The following is a 27712-nucleotide window of genomic DNA, read 5'->3' on the forward strand; positions in this document are numbered from 1 at the left end:
AGATTTCTCAGGAAATAATTCATGGATCTTGATTTTAGAAATCTGGAATATTTAGCAGACAGATGTACGAGCGTAGGAATCCTTCTAAAAATCTGGATCTCTTGAATTGGGAGTTATTTTCAGCTGCTGTTGGATCTGGACGAACGCGAGGATCCATTAAACTTTTATCCCTTTCTTTAATATCGGGGCCTTGGCAGATAAACGCGCTCTACTCGGGGCCATTCTAGTTTCTAATGTCTTTAGATTTAGTGCAGAAATAAAAGCCGATTTAAACTGTAAAGCCTTTAACTCTCTTGACTCCAGACGTTAAAAAACAAGAAGATGATGAATATAATCGTGACCCTGTTAAAGTCTGAGAATATTCTCCAGCAAGCATCAGCTCCCTGTGCTCCTCTGCAGCTTTAATGATCTGTTGTGTTATTGAAGCTTCCCACCGACGTAACGAGATGAGAATCTGACGTATTGATCGCGGTGGAGAAGGATGTGGCCTTTACCTGTACATGAAATGCTACTATTAAGTGGTGAGAGAACGCCGCCCGGGGTCTCGCTTAATGGAACGAGGGAAATGTCGCTCAAGACGGACGATCGATGACGCTGTCAATAACAATTGGATCTCGTTGTAATTTAAAAGAAGAAGGAAAAAGGAGCAGAAACAAACCAGCAGTCGTCTCGTCCTCGGCAGCTTTTTTTAAAAACCCAACTGACGCCAGTAAATTCCCAGACTCGTGTAATGAAGTTATAAATATCAGCTGATCGGTTTAAACAGAAAATATTTGCAGCTACTGTGGTTATAATACAATGTAATATCTTAGAGCTAATTTATCCTCTGAATGTGAGTCTGTCTGTGTTTTGCTTTTTTATTTTCTGGATCATTACACAAAAAGCACTGAACCCATTTTCTGTCTGTTACGACCACAAACTGCAGATAAAGATGGACGACGTGTCTCTACTTCCTCCCACTATCCAGGAATATGGCAAAAATATCCTGAATTCAAACGCTGCCATCTTGTGTATTTTGGACTTTGGGTGGAGCCACGGTAGCGAGGTCCCGCTCAACCAATCATGGGTCGGTCTCAGCTGTCAATCATGACGTCTCACCTGGTTTTATCTCATCAAAAAAACTGAAACCAAATTCATCAGGAACATGAAGACTCGAACATCGGTGTGATAAGAACGACCTAAAGTTACAGACGCCGTCCTAGAGAAAAATGCTGCAATAATTTTTTCTACATTTCCGTCAATTTCTTAGGAAATAATCTGTTGCTCTTGATGTAGAAAAATTCTTGTAATTTTAAAATTTTATTCCAGACTTTGGACTCTACTGTTGTGAAAGAACAAAAAGCTCTAAACATAAAAATATGAAAAGACAAGTAGTAATGTCTGAAAAACCAGAAAGACAGAAGATAAATGAAGTGAGAACATAAATATTCACTCTTCTTCTTCTTCTTCGCGCGGCCACCGGGTAAAGAACGAAGCTGAATGAATATGATCACATGCCAGTTCCTTATCATCACAGCGCCTGTGCTCTCGTAAGAATTTGTTCTGTTCACTGGGTCGAGGACAGAATTGCATCAGCAGTGTTCAGAGGAAACCTGCAAACTGGGAAAACACCGGACGACTCCAACGCCTCACGGCCTCTGAGCTGCAGCATCTGGAGTAAACACGTGATTCTGTTACAGTTACAACTTTTCCTTTGCTCCAGCTTGTTAAACTGAGCTGTTCATTGCAGCAGTTATTGGTTATTTTATAGTGTTTGATGTAGAAAAGAGGGGAAATTATGTAAGAATTTGCTTATGCACAATTCTGAGCATAACGGCTACGATATCCATTAATTAATTAATGCTCTGTAAAGTGTAAACATAAACAAAAGTTATAACACACTTTCTTTGACTGACTTTCTGAAAAGTGCAGAATGAGCGAGATCCAAGCAACAAAGATGACAACACTGAAAAAGACACTGTGACGATCATCAGTCAAACTTTATTCTATAACTTTAAATCTACGTTTGTTCTACAGATACGAGTTTTATCTTTGCATGAACAGTTAAATCAACACATCGTATTCGTCTGTTTCCTTCTTCTCTCTTCGTTTGCTCGGTGGCAGATGGAAAAAACTGAACAAATGTGATGCTCTCCCTCAGCAACACAGATTCCTCCAGTGAGTCATTCTACGATAACATCACCAACTGTCCGCACAAAGTGTGTGTGTGTGTCTGTGTGTGCGTGTGTGTGTGTGTGTGTGTGTGTGTGTGTGTCCTACTACATACACATGCATGAATGCACAAATGTGGGCACATGCAAACACACGTCACTTACATGGAATCAGATCTGTGTGATGTTCTATCCTAACTCAGTATTTGCATGTGTTCTATGTTTCTGGAACCAGGAACCGTCGCTTCCTGCCAAACCAGTTTAAATAAAGTTTGATTCCCCAGGAAAGTCGGATTTCCCAGAGAAATAAATCTTGATGAGTAGGTTTCATTTTCATGAATTTAAATGTGGTTCCATGAGGGACTGGGGCCTTGGTGGAGGTATATGTTCTCTCAGTGACCTGTCAGTTAGTTCCTGTTTTATTTTGAAGCTTTCTTCCTCTTCTTGCTTCCCTTCCTCTCTGTGTGTGAGTTTCCTGTTTCCACCTCATGTGTCACACACACCTGAGTTTAATTAACCTGCTTCCTCCCTCTGCTCTGTTGGGGACGTCCCAGCTTTTCCTCCCACTTTGGTTTGACTGGTTCTGTCACATGTTGGATTCCCTGGTGTTTCCGTCCTTCTCCCTGTTGTGTCTCAGTTTGGTCTTTTCCACGTTGTTTGGACATTTAGATGATTCACCTTCCACCTGCTGACTGAACCGTGAGTCTGTTTTAATTCATCAAGTCCAACAGCTTCTTTCCTGCTCATCTGCAAACCTGAAACATGGCACTTCTTTTCCTTTTTAGAGATTTTAACTTACTGCTATTTCTCTGTGTATCATATATTTTTATAATGTCGTTGCTTATTTATTTCCCTAAAACTTGAATTATGACCTACGTGACCTAACTGCTGCTGCTCTGTTTCCTGTTCCTCTGTTTGTTTAATACTGAAATGCTTCTATTGTACTAGAAGCTTTGTTTATTTTGACCGTCTCATTCATGTGAGACCGAATCTCTCCAATCTTCTCTTGTCAGCGTGCTTTTAAGTACAATGTGGAAAAACATGGAGGCTGTAAACAACACACGTTGTATTTGTGTGTCTGGAGCGTTTAAACAACACAATGACGCCTCTTTCCAGGAATGAAGAGCAAAGAAGAAGGATGAGCTCCGACAGGCTGATAAATAAATTTAAAATGTATTCACATGAATCTCTACGAGCTAAAAGGTGTAAAGTTAGGTGCTTGTGAGAGATCAACACAGTTTGACATTAAAAGCCACGATTTAGAGCTTGATGTAAGATTCAGTTAATTGAAGTGATGAGTGAGGAGTTACTGTGATAATCAGATAGTTTGTGTTTATCCATGAATCGTTCTCAAGATCCCAAATAACATTTATCCTTTACAACTTTAAACAGTCACCTCCTCCCTTCATAGATCGACTCTCTGAGTCCCGATGGCGTCGATCATCCCGACGCCACGCAAACACACGTAATGTTGTGTGCACACGGCGGACGCTTTGAATGAAACTCTTCCACTAATGACCAGTGCTCCTCTAACATACTGAGAGATTAGCTGGAAATGGCAGATGCCCCCCGGGCTCATATTAAGTGTTCATACATTAACGTCACTCTCTCCCAACTCCTAATGCTGCTCCACTCCTGCCCGGGGACGTACACACTCGGCGAGGGAGACCCAGCTGTCGTTACCCAGCAAGAATCAATTTGGCCTGCGGCCTCCTGGGAAGAAGGACCCGGGGTCGGCCTGTGTGCTCGCTCAAGACAGGACCTTACGTATGGTCCCATTATGATACATGGTGTTCCGCAACTAGACTCGCTAGGCTATTTATAGCGCACGGGGCCAGAAGTGGGGGGGTGGAATTGATAACTGTACGTGCTGCTGTCACAGGCATGGATGGTGACGCCCCCCCCCCCCCCCCCCCCGGTCTCGGTAACGTACCGATTTGATTGGCTGTGTGCTGTTGTAACGTCGATGTGGGAATGTGATGTTTATTCTACGACCAATCTGCTCGCGGCAGATGGATCAAGATACAATATGTGGTGTTCAGGAATGTGTTGGAATCATCAGTTTATACCCGTGTGTCATAATACAGGCGACATAACCAGAGACTCACATCCTCTGCACAGGGGACTCACCTCGTCACCGGGGTTCTGGAGCTTCTAGATTTACTCTTCTTGTTACTGGTCTTTGTTTGGTCAGTTGGCATGAACCGCTTTTTTTTTTTTTACTATAAGCTGAACAGAGAAAGAAAATCCACCAAATAATACATTAATATGGTTTCCCTCGTAGACTTTATACAAACTATAGAAAGATGGATAATAAGCCAAATATTTAGATTTCCAAGACGCAGCCTCCTCCATGTTGGCAGATGGGACATGAGTCAAAATAGTTTAGTTATTTGATGCCACCAAAAACGAGGTGAAACGTCGTGATTGACAGCTGAGACTGACTAGCGATTGGTCGAGCACATTAATTGGTGGGACCTCGATACGGCTGCTCCGCCCCTCGACCACTACTGTCTTTGTATTTAGTCTTTTTTTTTGTATCATTAAGCCTTTTTATATAAAACAAACCCACATTTTTATACAGTAGATTTTTGTGTACAAGTCAAATGAAAGAGATGTGTTGTTTGGTAAATTTCTGAACTTTGGGAAAGACTCAGACAAGCTACTTAACCACTAGTCAATCTAGTCACTGGTTTACTCTGATAAAAATCCTGTTTAAGAAGTGAGGGACGACTTCTTACGCAGGTTAATGAATTTAATATAACGAGAAAGAAAGTAGGATCGACTCTATTCTCTGTATTGATGTCGTCATATCAGCAGAGTGCGTATGCAAAGCTTTTGGTTTTTAACGTTCTCTACTTCCTCACTGTTTGTTTCTGTGCATGTGTCCAACGCTGCTGAGTCACAAAGCAAATTTATTGCTAAACTGGTTTAACTGAATCACATTCGCAGCCACCGTGGAGACAAAGGGATTACATTATGATTCTCATTGATCCGGAGTGGGATGCAGTCAGCTGCCGGGGTGTGTGTGACCCACATGTTCGATGACTTCATGAGATCCCCTGATGATGCAGGTCCGATGCTGTCAGCGCTGACGGGCCTCGTCTGACGTGCGTCTTTTGTGTCATCTGCATGTTTACCACATCCTGTACAAAGAGGGAAGCGTCACAGAGGGAGGTGGTGGTTGTTGTTGTGTAGTGCGATGACGCTCAGGCAGGTGAATGTCAAGATCTAGATTCATCTACAACACAACCCTTAGAAATACAGAAGGCTGTCTATGACATCAGATCATCTCTTATTGCCTAAATGTAGACCACTGACACAGGGGGTCGGTGAATCAGTGTCCAGCAGCGGCTCAGAATAAATTAAGTTGAATTTAACTGCAGAGAATAAAATGTCTTCTGAGAAAAATCGTAGGAATTAATTTATCATTGTTGGAAGTTTACAGATTAACATTAGAATGTGGTTCAAATGGTAAATGGTCTCTATTTGCAGGACACTTTTTGCCATTCACACACATTTGCACGTTGCCCAAGGACACTTCGGCATGTAGAAGGGGAAGAGTTTGAACCAACAACCTTCTGTTTAGAGGACGACCCGCTCTACACCCTGTCTCAGTGACTGCTTTATTTTAGGTGTATATGATATTTTTTTTAATCTTTATTAGCTGATGTTATCATCAGGAACTTCTGTTTGTTACTACTACCACTAAACTTAACCTGCAGAATCAGCATATGCAGGCTACTGATTGGTCAGGGTATGGCAGCGAGGAGGAAGTCGTCTCTGGCTGTTCCGTTTACCTGCTGGTCCCCGTGTTTCACAGCTGAGGTAACAGCACGAGTGAAAGTTACTGTGCAAACACGGCAATAAAGTGAGCAACAGACTGCCTCCTTTATGCACCAGCACCACAATATTAACTTTTACTACAATTAGTTATTTAAAGACCTATAATCTAAATACTGTGTACTGTGAGTCCCGTTCACTGCTCGTCCCTGAGGAGCAGATGCCCTGTTTCCCGCTGAGCGTCACATGTGAAGGACGTGTCGATACTTCAGCAGCTTCTGCCTCTGACACAAATGTAAACACCCACATGACCTACACAGACGGCCTGGAGGCAGCGCTGAAACACAAATGTTATTGGCACACTGCTCAGCTACACACACACACACACACACACACACACACACACACACACACACACACACCCACACACCGCCCATATCTGGGTCATTGTTCCGCGATCTTTCACGAAAGTCGATCCGTGCTGACGCTGGTGGGTCGGTGGCTCCTGCAGGTGGGAGGCTACATAAACGGTGCGAGGGACTTAAAGGTCGTCGGTGAGCTGATGAATGAAATGTTATACTTTTGAGGTTTGTTTCAGGAAGCAGCTCAAGTCTTTTCTCCTCCGAACAATGGGGGCAGACGCTACTATTGAGTAACCTCTGTGCCTCCTGCAGAAAGGTTTGCTGTTTCCATAAAGGTGGAGATTTGTACTCCAGCAGTTCCCCTGGAGGAGCTGGAGGGTAAATGTCTGGCCCCTGATCCACTAGTCTTTTAAAAAATAGCTGCCGAAGAGTTGGTGCTTTGCCCAAATTTCACACCTTTGCCTCAAGACGCTTCACAACCAAACTAGACGTACGAGGGGGAATTGGAACGTGATCCCTCCCTCAGAGAATAGTCAGGTAGTTGAGAATCGGAGAATGTGTTGAAAATATTGGTGTTTTTTGTCGTATTCTTCAAATGATTCGTCTCCATATAAATGAAAAGGTCACTGAAGCTACTATCCAACCAGAGCGGATGATAAAAGTAGCCAACACAGTGAAAACTTAAATTTGATATAAGAATAATCCAAAAACCACATTATATAAATAGTCAATCCATCCTGCTGTAATGTTTGGAGTGCCACATGGCTCGATACTTGGTCCGCTGCATTTGTTATCTCATTACCTCCATGACGGAGGTAGATTTCTAACGAAAGACGTGGTATAGGGCTCACGGAAGAAAACAAATACATTTAGCTGTAGATATCTGGGGCAGATCCAGGATTTGAATTTAAAGGGCCTGTATATTTATCTTATATAAATATCTGGTAAATCCTTTAAGATTTACTTCCTTTTATTATTAGGTTGACTGACCTTTTCTCTTTGGGGTCAATTCCATTTTACGTCTGTCGTAATGTCGTGTAAACATACACGTGCATCCATTTACAGTTAAAGTAGCCGTATACATGAACAATGTGGATTTAAATGCTCGTCCTGTAATAAATATTTATTGTTTCTATTGATTTGTTTTGTGTTCATTGATCGACCTCTTGTTAATGTGAGCAGTGCTGAGAGAGAGTTTGTGCCTTTTTTTTAAAAAACGCAATATTATGAGTCACATTTTTCTAAAATATGCAGATTTTAATTCCCCCCCCCCCCCCATGTTCTTTCTTCTAGCAGTGTTTGTTTCCTTTCTGTGCCAACTTGAAGACTTTCTTACATTTGATGTGTTATTGACGAGGCTCTGACCCCCGGGGCTCATTGCTATTGATCGCTTCCAGTGAAGCCACCTAAGACACTGAGCTCATTCCGACGTGCGCGCTCGTCGTGCATCTCTCGGGACAAGTGAGTCGACTAAACGCCCAAAATGTCAATGACGCCGATTGAAACATATTTATGATGCATAAACACGAAGCGGCAGAATCTTCATTTCTGAATAAAATTAACTGAAAACATGTTATTTTATCCTCTGAGATGTGACAAGTCTTTTTGTTGATTGTCTTTTTTTTTTTATCAACCTTTTCTACGGACGTCAGACTCTTGATGATTCGTGTCTTTCATTCTTTTGTGTGTAAAGACAACAAAGGTGTGGAGGTCAGGGTCATAGTGGTTATTATTCTATTATTATTATGATGATGCTTGTTATCCAGAGCAAATCAACGTTACTTATGCTTCTTTTACGTGTTTATATTGAAGATGTAACAAGATAATACTCGATCATATCTTTAATCTAATTTATTATTTGGCCACCGACATTGGAGCTTATTGGTTTTTCACCAACACTGTGGGACTGTGTCCAAATCCTGAAAGAATTGTGCATTTTATTCTGCATTCATAAATTCTGATTGGATCTAGTTTTTCATTTACTCTAAATAACAATTACAAGGTTTTTCATTTCTATATTTTATCTCCACATTTTGTTTCTGCTTGAAATGTATTGATTTCAAATGTAAAATGAATTCCTGTATGAGAGCTTTCAAATCTCCTTTTTAGGAAACAAATTGGTCAAAGAATCCACCCTCCTCCTCCTCCTCCTCCTCCTCCTGCCTCAGCTTCATCCTCTCTCTCTCTCTCTCTCTCTCTCTCTCTCTCTCTCTCTCTCTCTCTCTCCGTCTTCTCTCACTCTATTTGTCCTCATTTCTCATCTTTTCATCTCTTTGTATGCTCCCCCCCCCCCCCCCCCCCCCCCCCCCCCCACCTCTCTTTTTCTGTTCTTTCTCCTCAGTCCTCTGGAGGAGAGAGATCCCACCAGTTGCTGCATTTACCGCCCATCGTGCTGAAAGCTAATGTGGCCGGATGACTGATGTGTGCCACCGTGACCGGAGAGATGGAGATGGACTGAAAGAAGCAGAGAGGTGGGGAGTAGAGAGAGAGAGAGAGAGGGAGAGAGAGAGGGAGACGGAGGGAGAAAAATAACAGGAGAGCATTGGACCTCAGGGTGTTTCAGAGGAGGGAGGGGAAGGTGAGCAGCAGAGCGATGGAGGGATGTGACGCGAGGGAGCGGGAGTATGGAAACTGATCATTGCAGGCAGCGCAGCGTTGGGTAACTCTCTCTCTCTCTCTCTCTCTCTCTCTCTCTCTCTCTCTCTCTCTCTCTCTCTCTCTCTCTCTCCCCTCCTCTCTCTCTCTCCCTCACATCCACAGTGATGCTGCTCTGACCAGAGACCAGACACCGCCGGAGAAAAACAAACACCACCCATCATCCTCACGCTCGCATGCATCAGAGAGGAGCTGCTGCTGCTGCTGCTCCATCTCCTCCATCCTCCTCTCCGTCTTTTTACGCACACCCACTTCAGCCGTGCAGCGGAGAGAGAGAAGAGCCAGAGGAGGCGATGAGGAGCTTCATCTGAAAACATCTGGCTGGACTGGAGGACGCCTCCCTCTCCTCCTCCTCTCTGCAGCAGGTGAGCAGCGTGTTGATCTCTCCTCTCTCGTCTCTATGCTGCTCTGTGTCGCAGTGTGGCCACGGCTGCTCCCCATCTCCTGTCGCGGCATCAGCTCAGATCTTGTTGGGGGGCATTGTTGCACATGGAGCCTCCTCACTGCAGCACTGCAGCACAGAGGAGCTGGTGTGATGGAGCTGGATTCAGAGGATGGCAGCCCTGTGTGTTGTGAGGGGTGCACTACAACAGCAGGAGCACACACGGCACGCATCGCTACTACAGTGTATGAAGCTGCTGGAATTATAGACTCACAGGAGACAGATGAGATGAATGAGAAGATTCTCCATCAGCTCCTTTTTTGTGCCGTCATGTGCAGAAACATGAAATAAAGACACTGCAGATCATTTTCTCGCCTGAGCTCCAGGGGCAGATCAAAGTTTATGCGAGGGAGGCAGATTCCCACGCACCCAGCGTGTTAACGCAGCAACACCGGTGGATTCTCACTGTTCTGACTCTTGCTTTTTATGTGTATCTACACAGTAATAACGATGCTCTGTTCATAATTTATACAGCTTATGTTTATGTCACAGCCTTTTCCTGCAGGGGTTGTTGATGGTTAACATTTTCTGCACATGCACACACACACACAAACACACACACACTTGCATAACAGTCCTCACAACATTGATGCCTAATTAAAACCACATTGGTGTTTGTTAGCTACACACATGCACGCAGAAACGCACACATCCTTCACATGAATGAACACGTCCACTTGTTGAGCTAATCATGAGCTGGAGGAATGATACACACACACTCACACACACACACACACACACACGATTGTACAAATGCACGTCCGCAGACCCACACAGATGCCTGAGTGACACCCACGCTAACATGCACGCTCATTACACAAACCAGAGGGAAAGCGAGGTCATGCAAAGCTCGACAGCAGAGCCGTGATGTTGTTCTAATCAATACAGCGAACAGGGACTGATGTGTGTCAAACTGATAAATCAGCTGGTTAACGCAAAAATATCACGTCGACACTTTGCTTCTGTGACATGGTGAATATTTATGAGGCGAGTGATCCACACTCTGACATGATGGAGAATCTCAGCCTCGGAGCACAAACCTGCTAAACCTCAAATTCAATTCATTCTTTTGCACGTTTTGGATTCATGTGATTGCTGCTGTGTGTTGTGCATCGTTCTCCCCTAAAGCAGCTGGAAACCTTGACTTACTGTATGTGACATAACGGTCGACACATCGTGTGAATGGCTTTTGGCGAAAACTCTCGCAGAAACACTCGTTTACCGCCAATGAAACGCTGGATACTGGACTCGGTTACAGAATATGAGTACCAGCCTGCAAAAAAACATTTTAGCTTGATCTCCATCATGTTGTCATCATCATAGCAACCAGCCGAGCTGATGCAAGGTCGTTTCAGAAACCAGCTCCAGCTTGTGAAGTGTTTTATGCCCAAATTAGCACAAAAACATTTAATGAGTAAACAGTTGAATTGATGTTAATTTATGTTTTTTTTTTTGTCGCTGCGGTTTTTTCTTAACAGAAATGCAACTTGTGATATTTTCTTGTCGGTCAGAAAACATCCTTGTGGATATTTTATGCGTTAAAGAAGTGAAAACGTGTGTTTACATTAGGAAGCGGGATGATGGGATGATTTATTCTGCAGTCCAGATGTTGCTAATTGGTCATTATCAGGTTTATTCGATCATTTTAACAGTTATTGGATCAATCTGTGACCTTTTGAAAATCTAGACATATAGATATAGGATGAGTAGAATGGCACCCAGCATGATGCACAGCTCCACCAATACTATGCTTTGATATATCAATATCTAAATTGATTCCATTATTCCTGAACCTTTCAAAATGCACCATGTTCTCGTTACGACCAGCAAGCGTCTCCCGTTCGGTGTCAGTTCCGCCACGTCTGTGCTGTTTTGTCATTTTCTCCGTCATTAAGTAAGGAGCTGCTAATGGGACAGGTGATCTGATGTGTGCTGCTGTTCCCCAGTGTGACGCCCCGCTGCGCCCGATGCTCGGCGCACGGAGAGACGAGGCCTGAACACGATGAGCTGCCAGGACAAATGGGTCACACTGACCCCGGCTGAGTTTGCCCTGCTACAGGAATACACCCAGTGTGAGTAGAGCTACTCTGTGTGTGTGTGTGTGTGTGTGTGTGTGTGTGTGTGTGTGTGTGTGTGATGTCGAGGAGATGCTGTAATTTTTTTGTTGTCGTTCCCTTCTCTGTGTGAAAAGTCCTTTTCCAAGTCACATCCTGTACCCCACCCTCAGGCTGCTTTCACAAAGAGCTGCCCACTGTGCTAAACTTTTTCACTTTCAAATTAAAGCTCGTGGTTAAGTTCAGGGATGTGTGAAACTGGAAGAGGAACATTTTGTCTGATGAATGAATGTCAAATTATTATGTGTAACGTACGAGCGGTTTCCTGCAGTGACAAAACCCGAAGTCTCTTTTTAACAGGTTTTGGTTTTTACTGCCCATTTATGGTTTTGATTCACACCCTCTGTTCTCATCAGCCCTGATAAATACACGTCTGACAGGTGAAGCTAAACTAAACTACAGCTGATGAAGAAACTCGGCCAATAGCAGCCAGTTATTCCCTGAACCACTCCCGGGTCATCAGTTGCACGCACGAGTGATTCAACAGACTGCTTCACACATTTTAGTTTCTCCAGGTGCAAATAGAAGTCACGTGTCAGTCGGGGTCATTTACAGATGATCTCCCTTTTTCCACGGGGGGAAAAACACTTGACATCAGGAATCTGAAGAATCCCAAGTTAGAAATGTCTCCGGCTTATTTATTATACTTTGGATTCAGTAGAGTTTGGAGGGAAATTCTCATATTAAATGAGATCACACTTTATTTCAGCTCTGACAGCGACGCAGCCGTGGTCATATTGTCGTCGTTCTGCAGGTTTTACTGGATGTGAAATGTTTGGCTGTTGATTTCTAAGAACAGATATTTAAGGTTTTGCAATTTGAACTTGTTTATGCATATTCTTGATAATGGAAGAAAAATTGTTGGAGATGTGCAATTGCAGATTGCATACTCGATATTGAAATCTAAATCTGCACGGCGACGGTCGTCAGATAATTTGCAAAGATAATTTTGTAAAGGAAATATTAGAGGATTCTACATTTATCTTTTTTTCATGGATTCTTTGTGTGGTTCTTTTGATGAGAACCTGAAGTTACCTCCTTTAAATGTTTGGATTTTAGCAGCCATCTTGTTTAGAAGGTGTATTTTTACCTCTCTTGATGAGGTTTAGCTGTTTGTGCTAAGCTAATGTCTTGAACCAGTGTCTCTAAAGAACACACTGACCCTCTTCAAGTGAATCTTGGTAAGACGACGTACAATCTTTCCCCAAACGTTGAATCTTCCTCGTCTCTTTCTTCGTGTCTGTTTTGCGTCCGTGCCGTTTCTTCTAGCTAAAAAAAAGTTGTCATTGTTTTGACGTGAGGTAAATTTTCCCTTTTATCTTGAGAAAAGTCAGTGCGACTCAGATTTAAGCCTCTAAACCGTCAGTGTTCCTCCTCCACAGACGCGGAAACACTGCTACAGCCGCAATTCAATTCACTGTGGTTAATCTCAAACATCCCCGGCTTCTAATGATGAATTTTTGATGTTTTAATCGTCGGCCGCGTGTTCGTCTCGCTGATGCTCGAGCTGCTCGGGCATTTAATCCGTGTGGTGCCGTTAGAGCTCTGAATGATTCATCCTCCGCCCCGACCAATGGCTCCCCGGCTCAGCAGACTGTGCTCTGGATGCCGGGAGTTTATGTTACGCTCCGAGACGTTGACACATTTCATCATTTGAAATGGTACCAGGGATGGAAAGTATGACGCTACCTGGCAGGCTCACCGCAGGATGTTGTGCACCGCCCACACACGCCGAGGTGTCGGGGCGGCTTTGAAAGTGCAAAAAACAACGTCCGTCACAGTAAATCGTTTGTGGGAAGACGAACGATGGCCAAGAAAGTCTTTTGGACGTCCAACGTTTTTTTAGATGCTGAGTGCTTCCTTGTCCGCTCGCTGTGTGATTGCAGCCCAATGCGAGTGGCTGAACAGTATCTCAGCTATTTTTAATGCAACGTCCTCAAGCCGTTTCAAACAATGTGTGTTGTATCTGCTCTTAAGAGAATCTTAATAATTAATGCTCTTCACGCAGGATCTGTTTTACTTGATAAACACATTTCTCCCTTTAATTGCTCTGTACCCGTTGACATTACACTCTAAGGGAGCTCTCTCTCTGTCTCTTTGCTACACACAACAGCCAATCAGCTTCTGGTCATGGGTTTTCATGTTTTGCAAATATTTGATTTGTGGGAGGCTCAGGAGTTGGTTGAATGAACGTTTCAGCGACGTGAGGCTTCACAATGCAGCTTCGAAATGAAAAATTGTGTGGGAATAATAAGCAGAGAGCAGAACTAGGAGGGGTGGGGGGGGGGAACACAAAGCATCAAGAGAGAACTAAAGTGTGTGTGTGTGTGTGTGTGTGTGTGTGTGTGTGTGTGTGTGTGTGTGTGTGTGTGTGTGTGTGTGTGTGTGTGTGTGTGTGTGTGTGTGTGTGTGTGTGTGTGTGTGTGTGTGTGTGTGTGTGTGTGTGTGTGTGCAGGCATTGTGTGCACGCGAGACAGATTTGGATAATCATGTTTCAACGAGCTCCGGGCGACTCTTTGTGTGCTGCCCTGCTACAGGTCATAAAATATCCCGTTCTCTCTGAGCAGCAACAATAGGCATCACATCACCTCACCTACTCATCTCTCCCTGCAGCCCCCCACCCTCCCCCCCTGTCTCTCTCATTAAAGCCGTGCACACTTTCATAACATTTTAATAGCTGTGCGCCCAGTCACGCACCTTAAGATCTGACTCACAACAATTAGAGTTTCTCTTTATGCGATGTATTTGCTCGTGCATGTGCAAAGTGCAGCAGAGTGCCACTTAAGAGATTTCTACTTTTTCAAAGGTTGAAAAACATCTTCAATGTGTTTATGATCCCGAAAAAACCCCGACGTCCTGATGACTCGGAGCCGCACACTGGTTAAATCATCAGCCTGATGGAGAGAATAAATTGTAATTTAGCGCTGGTGAATGTGACAGGCAATCAGCGGACACATAATCACTGTGCTCCGTAATGGTCGTGTGTGGATGGCGCGCTAATAATGATGACACGTGCTCGTTTAGTTCCAGACACTGATGGTAAAATTCACCCTGAGAAAAGAAAAGACACGAGGCCATTAGTGCGAGAAGGAGACGACATGAAGCTTTGAAGAGAAACTCAAATGCATCTAGAGAGACGGAGGTTTCTCTCACATTTATTCTCCAGCATCTACAGAATGTAAACACAAGATGTTATTGTAACTCACAGATTAACAGTGTGGCTCCAGAGGCATAAATCCCATTACTTTTATTATCTGCCATAATATTTTAACAGTCCACAAACTACGTGATTGTAAAACAATGTTATGCAAAAGTCACAAGTCCATGATGTCAACTGCATTTTAAGTAAACGACGAGGAGGACTACACTACCCATAATCCTTTGCTGTAGTAGCGACATCTCTGATTGGTGGAGCTTGTTGTTTCCATGGAAATGTTGACCACAACCATGAAAGTCACATCTGCTATGATGGGATGGACGGATGAGATTTTAAGGGATGAGAACAATAACCCAAACGGCTGAAAATCACTACAACAAGGTTTAATTCAAGAACTGATCATTTGCAATGGTTTATGGGAAGTGTAGTTCCTTCCCTCTCTATAAATCATGTACACCGTCTGGTACCTTTGCCTTTTTTTCCATTTTCCAACATTTATTAGCTCTTAATCAAATGTTTTATGGTCGTGATTCATCGTGTAGCCGGTCGTCATCGATCCACCATTAAAACTAGGATTTTCTGAGACGTCGAAACAGCAAATGAAATAAAAATTTACGGTGGGAACCTGATCTGTTCTAAAAGAGCCTGGTTCTTTATAAGCTTGAAATCGAATGAAAAACAAAAGCTTATGAATTATTACATTTCTTATTCTCTTCATCTGTGAGGACTTTTACTGTAACGTTCGTAACAAACCCAGTTTCAGTTACCTGCCGAACTCACCTGCTGATTATCCATCAGTGACACGCTGTGCGGTTCCATGAACGCCGCCACCGGAGGGTCTCCGGCTGCTCCATCGCTTTCGTTGGGCCTCGTTAAGGAAGAAGAGGAAACTGATACGAGAACTTAAACTAACCTCTTAATGTAATTTGCTGTGAGCAGCGATTGGCTCGTGCGTGGAGATGAACCAGGCCGTCCGGCGCCTGTGACAAAATGCTTCTTCTTATTAACTCCAGTAACATTAGAACCTGGTATCTGTGGCGCGGGGAATTGATTTAGCAGTAGGGCTCATAAACGCTCGGCAGCACGCGGTCATTATCACAGTGACTCTGTTCAAGTTATTTCCGTCTGTAAACCGAGTCGCTCTAATCTTCACACAAGTGGGGACACGTTAGCCTGTGCTTAGTTCAAATTTACACATTTTCTGGATTCGTTTAAGATTTTTCAACTCTTGACGAATTTTGACAAATATAATGACAGATTTAACTGATTATAATGATCAGAATGCAAACACTGGACGATTCGGACAGAACGTAAGACGACACGATCTCACATTGACGTTTCTATAGACAAAAACAAACATGGTGGAGGGTTGACGTCGCCTAGCAGAGGTTTACTGGAAGCAAGTTCATAAATATCCCAACCAACCATATCTCATTCATTTCACCTGTTTACAAACAATATACAGCCTAAAAACATGGTATTGGTTTTCTATGACCAAAGACATTTTACGGACATCTTTCTCTCGTGACATCATTTGCCAGCCACTAGGGGGCGATCAAGATGTTTTGGCTTTTCATGTCATAGCTGTCATGTCGTCCATCTTCGGTCGTTTTCCCAAGTTTTCCAAATGCTAACTTCTGTCTCGTTTTCTGACCAGTGTTGATCCTCTCGGTTCTTTCATACCCGTTTATCAGGAATTTACCTGTTAGCTTAATTGTTCCGTAGCTGCATTTATTTGAGTTACACCAGTTTCCTTTACAGCTGACACCAGTAAAATCACAACGTTTACAGGTTTGTCTGCAGGATAGTGGATCTCAAGTGAGGAGCACTTTGTGTACCGACATGACCTCGACTGTCTGGCTGCTTATTCACAACCTCCGACTCACAAACAGGGGACGTGCGCGTCTCCCTGCAGATGCTAAGTGAAAGTTTTAATGTCCTCACTACATGGGGAATCCAGTGTGTTTTTCTTTTTGAAGATTAACAGAAGAACATGGACACACATTCACTAACTTGTCCTGGATGTGTTCGCTCAGACTCGACCAAGAAGCTGAAGGATGTGCTGCAGGAGTTCCATGGAGATGGTGTGTTGGCTAAATACAATCCAGAGGAGGTATGTTCAGTTTACATTACATAACAGATGCTTTACGGCCTATTCAATCCAGATCGTCGTCATATACACACACAACAAAGGCTGTGTCTTCACATGCACTTGTTCGCCTTGTTGCTTTTCTCACAGATAATTAAACACCATGATTCAGAAGTATTCATTTTTTTAGACGAGCGGTTTCCTCTGCATATTCTCATTCACACATTTTCTGAAAAATATTGTGACGCCCAGGCTGAGCTGTAAGCTGCCGTTCTAGCAGGTAGAATAATTGGATTTACATCCCTGCAGCTGAATGGTTTCTCCAGGTATGTCACCATAATAAAAGCATTTCAAGGCTGGAAATTTTCTATTTTGGATTTGACATTTTGTGGGAGAATAATGAGGTGTGGAGAATAAAACTTTATTAAACTCTTGATTTTATAACTTTTTTTATATAGAAATTGATATCTAAATGAATATATATAATATCGAGCGTCTTCTTGGGTGCGGAGAGAAAACCGCAGCCTCAGTCTAATCCAGCTCACGGCTTTTAATCCAGTTTATACATTAATAATTGCTGCGTGATAGTTAAAACATCCATAATTCAGTGGCATTTTTATTGTGACTCTTTTTAAATGCAATATTTGCACGATGCATCCGTGAACTTGTTGGGTTTCTTTCCCTCTTCAATGCCACAGAAGCAGGAAATCCTCTGCCAGGTAACTGAAGTCTCCTCCTCTCTCTGTTGTTGCTGTGTTTTTGCTAAATGTTCATAAAGTTCCTCGCTGAATAACTCAACTGTCAAGCTGTGGTGGAGCAATAAAAAAAAAATATATATATATATCGGGGGGATGCAACCGCTTGCAGGCAGATATTACTCACCTGAACAGTCGCTTACACAGACTGGTAATAAGTCAGTTTCCACAGCACAATACAGCAAAATGCAACATGCAGGTCCACTAATGTGTCGTTCTGCACACGACTCATAGATTCAGGCAAGCAAGCAATCAACAGGACGGATGAAGCTGTCAGAAAAATAAAAAACACATTACATGCATTGTAAGCGAAGGAATGAGCTGCAGAAACAAGTGAACTACTTTAAGACGGATCTCACCACTTTCTCCGGCTGCAGCTGTAATTCCTGCAGCACGTTCTGAAAACCCAGTGTGTTTCTCTGCAGCTCTACCATGACACACAGCGTCTTCTCTTCCCGTTTGCAGGAGATTGACTTTGAGGGTTTTAAGGTCTTCATGCAGACGTTCCTGGAGAGCGAACTGCCAGAGGACTTCTGTCAACACCTCTTCATGTCGTTTAGCAACAAGGGAACCAAACCCAGTCCCTCATGTTCTGACAAACCCAAAGTCTCTGGTAAGTGTAGAGATGAAATATTTACTCCAACGAACGTTCGGAGTGTAAACACGACATCGTCCTGTGTCCGTTAATGATATATGAATCTGTTCCAGCGCCAGTGTGACAATTATTCTCTGTCCTCGCAGCATTTTAACAGAGTTTTAAAATAACACAGAAAACTGAGCTTCACCTCATTGATATGTAAAATAGCCTCTTTCTGTTTCGAGCCTTCAGACTAATAGAGCTGCTGCCAAGTCCAGCCGGATGGAGAACAATGTAAATCGTAGTGTAGACGCTGCCAATTGTCTTGGCAAGAGTCTTGTTTGTTTATAAGATTTTACACTAATGTCTCATTCTTATGCGGTGATGACTAACTGATGCATGGAACAGGACTGATCGTTGGTTCAGTCAGGAGGAAATACAGCTGTTCACTGACTGCTTGTGTAAAGTTTAATGAAACTGCAAAGTCCCACCAACCTCCCACACTTTGTCTAACGTCAGTTTGTGATGTTAATTCAAACAAAGTTAAGTTAAAGGTAAAGTGTGCATGATTTACGAGGCTCTATTGGCAGAAAATGAGTGTTTTCTATGTGAAATTCCATTATATTCAATTTTTAACAATGCTTTTGTATCATTGTGAGCTATAGGGCACAGTAGAAGCCCCATAAATGCTTGGAGTGGGAGGGGTGAGGGGAGGGGCAGCGTCCTGCACGGGGTCTTTTATTCAAACCAGTAAATCGGACCCGACTCGTTACCTCCAACTATCTCCAAGTGAAATCTGGACCCGCGACCCCATCACCTGTGATTAAACACACATGCTCCACTCCCAGTCGCTCACTCCAGATGGGCTCCGGCCTCCTTGTCCTCCTGATTCAGGCTGAGTTGTGTCTTGGAAGTTGTTGCAGCACCTTTGCTCCTGTCGATACGTCTCCTTAGCGATGACGTTGCTTAGTTTGTCAAATCTCGTACTTCTTACAAGCAGCATAGCCACTGAGAGCAGATTCACCTTTGGCTATTTCTATCTTTATGTAATCAACACTTTTTGGCTTCGCGCTTTGGAGCTGTCATGTCGTCCACCATTATATACAGTCTATGATCCATGCATCCACTCTCCGCTGCTTATACAAGTATGAAGGACGTCTCCTTAGCCACGTCTTCCCCCTCTTCAGGGATCTGGAGGTGCGTCTCAGCCAGGTTGGATATATAATCCCTCCAGCTTCTGTTCTGGGTCAGCCAAGTGTCTGCTCCCTCTCGGACTCACACACTCGTGTTCACCTCCACAGGGAAGCTCTGGAGAAGCCTCCCGATCAGCTGCCTGAGCCACTTCCACTGGCTGCCGCTTCACAGCCAAGGAGTGGTTCTCCAAACCCGTCGACTCCGCCTGCCAGGGAAACTCATAGAGGACGCTTGTGTTCATATTTTTTATTTTGGTCACTACCCAAAGCTCGGGAGCAAAGGTTAAAGGTTAGCAAACTGAATATTTCATGTAACAGAGAAAGAAAACTAGCATCTGCAGCACCACAGGGAATCCTGTATGTAAACTCTACTTTGAGATGATCGGCCATGTTTGAGAGAAGAACCAGTGGTGTTAATGACGTATCGCTCCTCATCATTAACTGTTAAACTCAGTGAGATGAGATGGAGACGTTCTCGTGTAGAATTCAAACAAATCCACAGTGAGAAAACGTCCCTGCTCCCAAACACAAAGCAAAATACGACTCTGACCTTTGGTTGAACTGGACACGATTGATCGGTTGAGTAATGCCAGGCTTCCTAACGCAGCAGGTTGTTGGGCTAACATTAGCCGCGATGCAGAGGATGCTTTGACCTTTTGTCTCCGTCCCCCCCCCCCCGCAGGGTTGAAGCTGATCAAAGGGAGCTCCACCCCCCTGAAGATGGCCGCTCTGCCGCAGCCTCTGGACATGGTGCAGCTCAAGGACATCGTGTGTTACCTGTCGTTGCTGGAGGGCGGACGTCCCGAGGACAAGCTGGAGTGTGAGTGTCATCCGGGGTTTTATTATCCTGTTATCATACAGCAAGCATCAGAGGCGCAGCGGTGTGCACACGGTGCCACTGCTCGATTCCTGGATCTCAGAGAAAACACACATAAAAAAGGTGAAATACAAAAGCCAGACGTCTGAGTTAAAGGGAGCAGATGTGATGTGACTGGTTGAGTAAAACCTCAGCGGGTGGAAAGACAACGTGAGGTCAGAGTGAAGCCCAGAGAAAAAGGCAAAGGGTAAGTGAGGACGGAGCTAATGCCACGAATTCTTCCTCTGCTGCCCTGTGGAAAAACGCAGCATCGAGTCCCCGAGAGCTGCAGAGTATCGGATATAAAAACAGGTGGATGGAAATCCTGAGTCTTATTCTGAAGACATCAGCCAATCAGAAAGTCGCCTGATGGACCAGAAAGTAGTTTAGTTTTGTCCACAACTGCATGAAACAATTTTCCCAAAAATGTTTACCTGTGAATCCTGGAAAAAAAACAACTTCTTATTTCAAAAAGAACGAAGTACATGAACTTAAACAAGCTCCAATACAGGAAATACTCGTTCAGCTTTTCATCGGAGTGAGACACTTTTCTCTTTTTCATTGTCATTAACAAGCACCTTTAATCCAACGTTTTCCTTAATTCAAATAAGTAGCTCACAACCAAAGTTTCTATCCCTCATGTTTTCATATTTTCTGCTCTGGAGCTCGTCCTCTTGATTTATTTCCAAATGAAATCCAGGTTATTCACCAGTTTCTTCTCTTTCCACCTGATCTTCTTTCTCTCTGCAGCTCTGATTCTACGAAGAGACGTTTGCAGTTTACTGACACAAATTCCCACGTCTCCTAATTGTGTTTATCACATCATTTATTCACAGGGTTACGCTGCGTAATTGGACATCAGTGTGATTCCTTTTTTTTTTTTTTTTTCGTGTTGCTGTAATTCTCATCCAGCTGCTGAATTATTGAGAGGAGCAGCGTTCATTAAGTGCAGGAACGACTAAATTATTCAGCTGCATGTGTGTGAGCACATCACGGATTTAACTGTGGATCAAGTCTCATTGAACATTAACTCCCTCCCTCCCTCCCTCCCTCCCTCTCTGCATCCCCCTCTCTCTCCCTCCCTCTCTGCATCCCCCTCTCCCTCCCTCCCTCTCTGTGGTCCACACTCATGTTCTGTAGTGGAGGGGTCCCTCTACTGGTTTGCTTGAGAAATGCTCCAACTTTATTTATACACCACTTTTCCTAACAGTGTTAGGAAATGAAGAAAAGAGGACGGAGGCCGAGAGGCTCAACGCACTGAAAACACAGACGTTATAAAGATGCATTAAAAATTAAAGAACGTTAAAGAATTAAAAAAACAGCTAAAACAGAATAAGTCAACATATAGTGACTTTGATTTTCTATAGAGATTAAAACCAAAAGGTCACAGCAAAACAACAAATCTGTTATTTAAATATCAAGTTATTAAATGTAGATAATAAACAGAGTTTGACTTGGATGCTTCTTTAAAACTTTAACTCCAACAACAACAAAATCCAGTGGAGACTCTGAATGACTCTCAGACATTTGGTAAAATCTGTTTTAAATACAGTCATCTGTCTTTTATTAATAGCAGCATTTTGTGAGTATTTGACTGTCTGAATAAAATATGAAGTGATTCAAATACAGGAACTCAACCCAAAACACATCTCGTTTCAATTAATACAACTTTATTTATCTCAAATCATTGCTGGAGGAGCATTTATAAATATATTTCTAGTTTTTTCTCATTTGGACTTGACACAGAAGTCAACAACAATCATCATGACCATGTTTTGCACTCTGTTGCCTCCTGGTGCGTCTTTGCGTCACCACAGGCGCCTTCTCGTTACACCACCAACATCCACCTCACCCCCGTTTCCCCCCCCCCCCCCCCCCTTCCACTCCTCCACTCCCTGTGCCTCAAAAAGTCTCCGTCTCTCAGGAAACTGCCAATTATCTCCTGGTTAGTGGCCCTGACCGGCCGCCATGTGACGTCCATCACTCCTCGTGATGTCAGCAGCCAATTCTATATATAACGGTCACTAAAGAAAATGATCGGCACACAGGTCGTGTTGTTGTTATTACAACTCGGCTGCGTTTAGACTTTACTGTGTGTGTGTGTGTGTGTGTGTGTGTGTGTGTGTGTGTGTGTGTGTGTGTGTGTGTGTGTGTGTGGGGGGGGGGGGGGGGCTCGTCATGACGCTCAGGAACGGCCAGTCACAGCTGGGATACTGGAGGTGACTGGTTTCCATGGTGAAACACCTGAAGTTGCAGGGGGGGTGCAGGTTTTTTCTAGTATTGGGTGAACAAGGTGAGAACAAGGTGCTTCTCCAGTAACTGAACTTCCCCCTGCGGGGAAGAGGAAGAGGAGGGAGTCCAGGGTGTTGATGCTGTGACCTGATGTTGTTTTTGTTTCTGTCTCCACAGTCATGTTCCGTCTCTATGACACCGATGGAAACGGGTCCTTAGACAGCTCGGTAAATATCGCTCCTCTTCAACTTTACTTCTTTTACTTTAACTGATCCTATTCACCAAGTCAAAGGGAGACAGGAGATATCATTCCCATTATTCCTAATTAGTGAATGATTTTATAAACAGAAATCTATCTTTCTATCTCTGTCTGTTTCTCTATCTTTCTCCATCACTCCATCTCTCTATCTGTCTGTCTCTCTCTTTCTCAACTTAATTACCTCTGTTCTCTCTCTCAATCATTCCTCTCTCTGTCTGTCTGTCTGTCCATCTATTTCCATCTCTCTATACCTACCCATCCCTTATTTATCTGTCTTTCTATCTTGTCTCTCTCTCTTTATATCTCTTCATCATTCCATCTCTATATCCCTCTTTGTCTAATACAAACACATGGTGCAGGTAAACGAATGGATGAAAGTAATGGTGGTGTGGTGTGATTATATTTATGAATGAGAGCATTAGTGTTATGTCTACATGTGTAGATATGTAGAAAGTGTAGAGGAGGGAGTGAGTGGAATATCGGGGTCAGGAGGGAGTGTGGAGGGAGTTTGTCATGGATCCAGTTATTAGTCACGTCCCACCATTACTTCCTGAAAGAGGAATGAAGTACACCTTGTAACCTTGTTTAGAAAAGTGCTGTACAAATAAACTTATTATTATAACATGTTTTTTAATTCAGTGACATATTTTTAGGACTTTTGTGGTTACATTTTTAAACGTGTGACCTCTTGGTCCACTCTGACTGATCCTCAGCATCACATGGCCTCACTTGCCTCCAGATAATAATGTCACCCCCTCTGCCCACCCACTCTGCCCCCCCCCCCAAGAAACCCAACCATTGTAATTAGCCCCTCAGCTCCGCAGCTCTTCCCACGCTGCCTTTGTTTTCCTGCGTGCAGCTCGTCTGTGCAGAAGAATGACGTCCCCACCCCTGTCATTACACACTGTGGATCAGTCTATTCAGGCCGCAGACGTTTAGTGACACGGGGTTTGTAAGGCTGCAATATACTGGAAAGGTAAACACAGTGTTTGTGTGGCTCTAATGATCGTCTGTGGTCTCGCCACAGGAGCTGGAGCACATTATCTCCCAGATGATGCACGTGGCAGAGTACCTGGAGTGGGACGTGACCGAGCTGAAACCAGTAAGAAAACACAGCCCCTGAATTAACACACAAAACTCCAGAGGCCGCTTCAGCTCGCTGTTCGATCTTATTTTTAGCTTTATTTATTTTTTATTTTTCAGACAGAGACCGTCCTTGTGCAGTTTTATCTTGTTTTTTTTTTGTCTTGGCTGTTTGCTTTATCTATTTATGTATCTCCTCTATTTTAACTGCTCAGCACTCGGGTCTGTGTCTCTATAATGTGTCTGTTTTTGTTTTTATTCTTATTTTTGTTGGTCATGGGGTCGTGAAGTGAGTTCACACCTCTGCACAGGCCGAACACCTCCTTCCACCTGATCCTGATCATTACGTGAATCAGCAAATTGTACAAACTCATAAATCTCAACACCTTAAATATGACTGATCTTGTTTTAATCCAGATCCAAACATTACTTCCCGAAAAATAAGGGAAATTATGAAAAATTCTGATAAAAACATAATTTCCCATGTAGATAAAACTTGATTAATACAATTTTGCTAAAGTTTTTTCCTACACAAAGAATATAATCATGCGATTTGCCTTGTGGTGATATCGTTCATCACGATAGTTTCTGTTTCCAGATCCTCCAGGAAATGATGCAGGAGATCGACTACGACCACGACGGCACCGTGTCCCTGGAGGAGTGGATCCAGGGCGGGATGACCACCATCCCTCTGCTGGTGCTGCTGGGCCTGGAGACGGTGAGTCCACACATCTTCTCTCACATCCTGCAAGATAAAGTTACTTAATACTTCACATTTCAATAAAGTCCTGGTTGGTCACTCAAACACCTCTAATGGCTATTTTCCATTTATACTGGATCATTTTAATAATATCCAGGATCCCTGCTGGTATACTCCCTCAAACCATCATCAGTTCTGTCTCCAGTTCATTATTTACCCACTAGATAGCAGCATTTGACCATCTCCAACAGAAATCCCCACCAGATCTCATATTTTATGAATGAGTGTCACTGCTAAGACCTGAACTCTGTCTGTGCTGCACTTTTGTTTAAAAAGTACAATATGATAGAAAATACTTATTCATAATATAAAATCCCTCATCAGGAGATGATCAACAAGCTGAATGACAAATAAATCGGTGAAAAGAAAAGCTGACGATCCTCAGAGACCACGAGATGATTAAAAGAGTCAGTTAATTGATATAGATTCAGTTAACTAACGGATCATCTGTTCCTCTTGCTGCAGAACGTGAAAGACGACGGTCAACACGTGTGGAGACTGAAGCATTTCAACAAACCAGCGTATTGCAACCTGTGTCTCAACATGCTGATCGGACTGGGGAAGCAGGGACTCTGCTGCTCATGTGAGTGATTCACACCCGAACGCTGGAGGATGTCCGGAGAACCGGGTCGGGACTTTCTCTGGAGTCTGTCTTTGTAGAAATCTCAGCAGGCGGAGGCAGGACGTGACGTATTAATGCACCTTAACGTATCTGCTGCGGAGAGATCACCTGTTTTTGTTTACTGCACATTGACACCAGCGTCGGCTCTTATCACCCAAAATCTCTCTCGACATCTTCTACATGTGTGACACAACTTCTTCATCCTGAGATATTTGTTTATTTCGAGTTAGAAACGTCACCAACACACCCACTTCGCTCTCTGTGAATCCTGCAGAGAATCTCCTGCTGTGTCGGACCTTCTGTGGACTTCAGGCTTTCAGGAGAAACTCCACAGAAAGTCTGGAGGCTCTCACTCAGACATTTGTGTCCACGGCCCCTCAGGAGAAAGTCAGGAGATTCTCCGGAGTTCAGTTCATGTCTGAGAATAGCTTAACTTTGAAGGGTTCGACAGATTCAGCCTCTTCAGCTACAGACACACAAACCTTTTGTTTATGTCACTTATAACTCTATGAAAAGTCTGTTTCTCTCTTTTCTGTGAGTGTTAAAAACTCTTCTCTTGTTCTTTCCCAGTCTGCAAGTACACGGTTCACGAGCGCTGCGTGGCGCGCGCTCCGCCGTCCTGCATCAAAACCTACGTCAAGTCCAAGAAAAACACGGAGGTGTGTCCGATTGGAGTGTTTGGCAGGTGGCACGCTTGGATCAGCGACGCTCGGCGGAGCTTAGCTCGAGAGTTTCTCTTCCTCTAATGGAATTAAAACAGTCTGCTGCGAAGCATCGCTAATGACTGAGAGCAGTTTGAAGACACAGATACAGAGAGCAACGCTTCTTTCTCTTTTCTTTCCTTCTCTCCTTCGCCTGAATTTCCTGTGGGATCAAAGTATCCATCTCTCGATATCTATACCTCTATCTCTCATTCTCTATATCTGTGTATCCATCTTTCTGTGTCTCTCTCTCTCTCTCTCTCTCTCTCTCTCTCTCTCTCTCTCTCTCTCTCATATCTCATATTTGTCTCTCTCACTCTATCTCTCTATCTTTGTCTCTCTCTGTCTGTTGTGTGTTGTCTCTGCATCTCTCTCTCTCTATATATATATATGTCTCTCTCTCCATCTCTCGCGCTCTCGCTCTCTCGCTCTCTCCACATCTCTCTCTCTCTCTCTCTCTCTCTCTCTCTCTCTCTCTCTCTCTCTCTCTCTCTCTGGTTGTGTTGTGTACTTCTTGTTTTTTCCTGCAGCAGGTTTCTCTTCTCACTTCTCTCCTGTGTGTTGTCTCTCTCTCTCTCTCTCTCTCTCTCTCTCTCTCTCTCTCTCTCTCTCTCTCTCTCTGTCTCTCTCTCTCGTGTGTTGTGTACTTCTTGTTTTTTCCTGCAGCACGTTTCTCTTCTCACTTCTCTCCTGTGTGTTGTCTCTCTCTCTCTCTCTCTCTCTCTCTCTCTCTCTCTCTCTCTCTCTCTCTCTCTCTCTCTCTCTCTCTGGTTGTGTACTTCTTGTTTTTTCCTGCAGCACGTTTCTCTTCTCACTTCTCTCCCGTGTGTTGTCTCTGCGTCTCTCTGCAGGTGATGCATCATTTCTGGGTGGAGGGGAACTGCCCCACCAAGTGCGACAAGTGTCACAAAACCATTAAGTGTTACCAGGGTCTGACTGGGCTCCACTGTGTGTGGTGTCAAATCACGGTGAGAGGCAGCCACCTCCTCATTATATTCCCACTGCTTATTGTTGTTTAACTTGTATTTCTGGAAGTCATCTCACCAATTTACACCCAGGAAAACACGTGTTTGTGGCTGAAAGTTGACACGTGAAACGCAAACAAAGTCCTGAACATGTACATAAAAACCTTTTGTGGTTAATAACACGAGTTTTCCCTCCAGCTCCATAACAAGTGTGCCTCCCACGTGAAGCCTGAGTGTGACTGCGGACCCCTGAAGGATCACATCCTGCCCCCCAGCTCCATCTGCCCCGTTGTGCTGGTAAGAGCTCGCTCCTCTCCGGTCAGGGCCCCCGTCACGTGGCCGACCTCGTTTGACACCGCGTTGATCTGAGAGGACGTGATGAGGCTTCATCGATCGTCTCAGGGGAAATTCACTCGCTACGGCGGCTCACAAGTGGAAGAGAGAGAGAGGATCCAGTCGTCGGGCTGCACATTCAGCTCTGAAATCACAATTATTGTTCTCATTCCTAGAGATTATTTCCAGAACGACACGAGCAAAGTTCAGGAGAAAAGACGGAATAAACTGCTCGTTGAAATATGAATTATTGATGCGTTTTTAATCTTTTAAAGGTTCAATGTGTAGGGTTTAGTCAAATCTAGTGGTGAAGTTGCATATTGCAACCAGCTGAATATACTTAGCTTCACCCTCTTCTTCCAAGCGTTGAGAAAAATTTAAGGTAACGTAAAAGAAAACAGGAATTATTTGGTTTGTCTGTTCTGGGCCACCGTAGAGAAAAGACTCGAGAATTTCAAGGGCTAATACAAAAATATGATGATTCATAGTTTCATTTGATTATATGAAAATTATTATTATAAGAAAACATAAAGATGAATATTATATATTTGATTTTGGTGATAGATCTAAATCATACACACTGGTAATTTAAAATCTTTTATTTGTTTGATTTATTTGTCCATT

General features: G+C 43.6%; 1 protein-coding gene across 2 annotated transcripts in view; it reads left to right on the forward strand.

The window, feature by feature from the left end:
* The first annotated feature begins 2801 nt into the window (after positions 1 to 2801).
* The window catches only part of dgkb (diacylglycerol kinase, beta), a 58304-nt gene continuing 33393 nt past the window's right edge, over positions 2802 to 27712 (forward strand). Inside the window, exons 1-14 of one of the 2 annotated variants that reach the window (XM_034611394.1) lie at positions 2802 to 2849; positions 8637 to 8766; positions 9056 to 9315; positions 11339 to 11464; positions 16700 to 16776; positions 17973 to 18120; positions 19960 to 20097; positions 22543 to 22592; positions 23652 to 23726; positions 24306 to 24425; positions 24933 to 25050; positions 25660 to 25748; positions 26642 to 26758; positions 26954 to 27052. In XM_034611394.1, the coding sequence (XP_034467285.1) occupies positions 11395 to 11464; positions 16700 to 16776; positions 17973 to 18120; positions 19960 to 20097; positions 22543 to 22592; positions 23652 to 23726; positions 24306 to 24425; positions 24933 to 25050; positions 25660 to 25748; positions 26642 to 26758; positions 26954 to 27052 (1101 nt within the window). In that variant the 5' untranslated portion in view covers positions 2802 to 2849; positions 8637 to 8766; positions 9056 to 9315; positions 11339 to 11394. Of the gene's footprint in view, positions 2850 to 8581; positions 8767 to 9055; positions 9316 to 11338; positions 11465 to 16699; positions 16777 to 17450; positions 17472 to 17972; positions 18121 to 19959; positions 20098 to 22542; positions 22593 to 23651; positions 23727 to 24305; positions 24426 to 24932; positions 25051 to 25659; positions 25749 to 26641; positions 26759 to 26953; positions 27053 to 27712 lie in introns of those variants that run through there. The other variant, XM_034611393.1, reaches the window with a different exon arrangement.

This window comes from Hippoglossus hippoglossus, chromosome 16 (genome assembly GCF_009819705.1).
Source record: "Hippoglossus hippoglossus isolate fHipHip1 chromosome 16, fHipHip1.pri, whole genome shotgun sequence".
Lineage (NCBI taxonomy): Eukaryota > Metazoa > Chordata > Actinopteri > Pleuronectiformes > Pleuronectidae > Hippoglossus > Hippoglossus hippoglossus.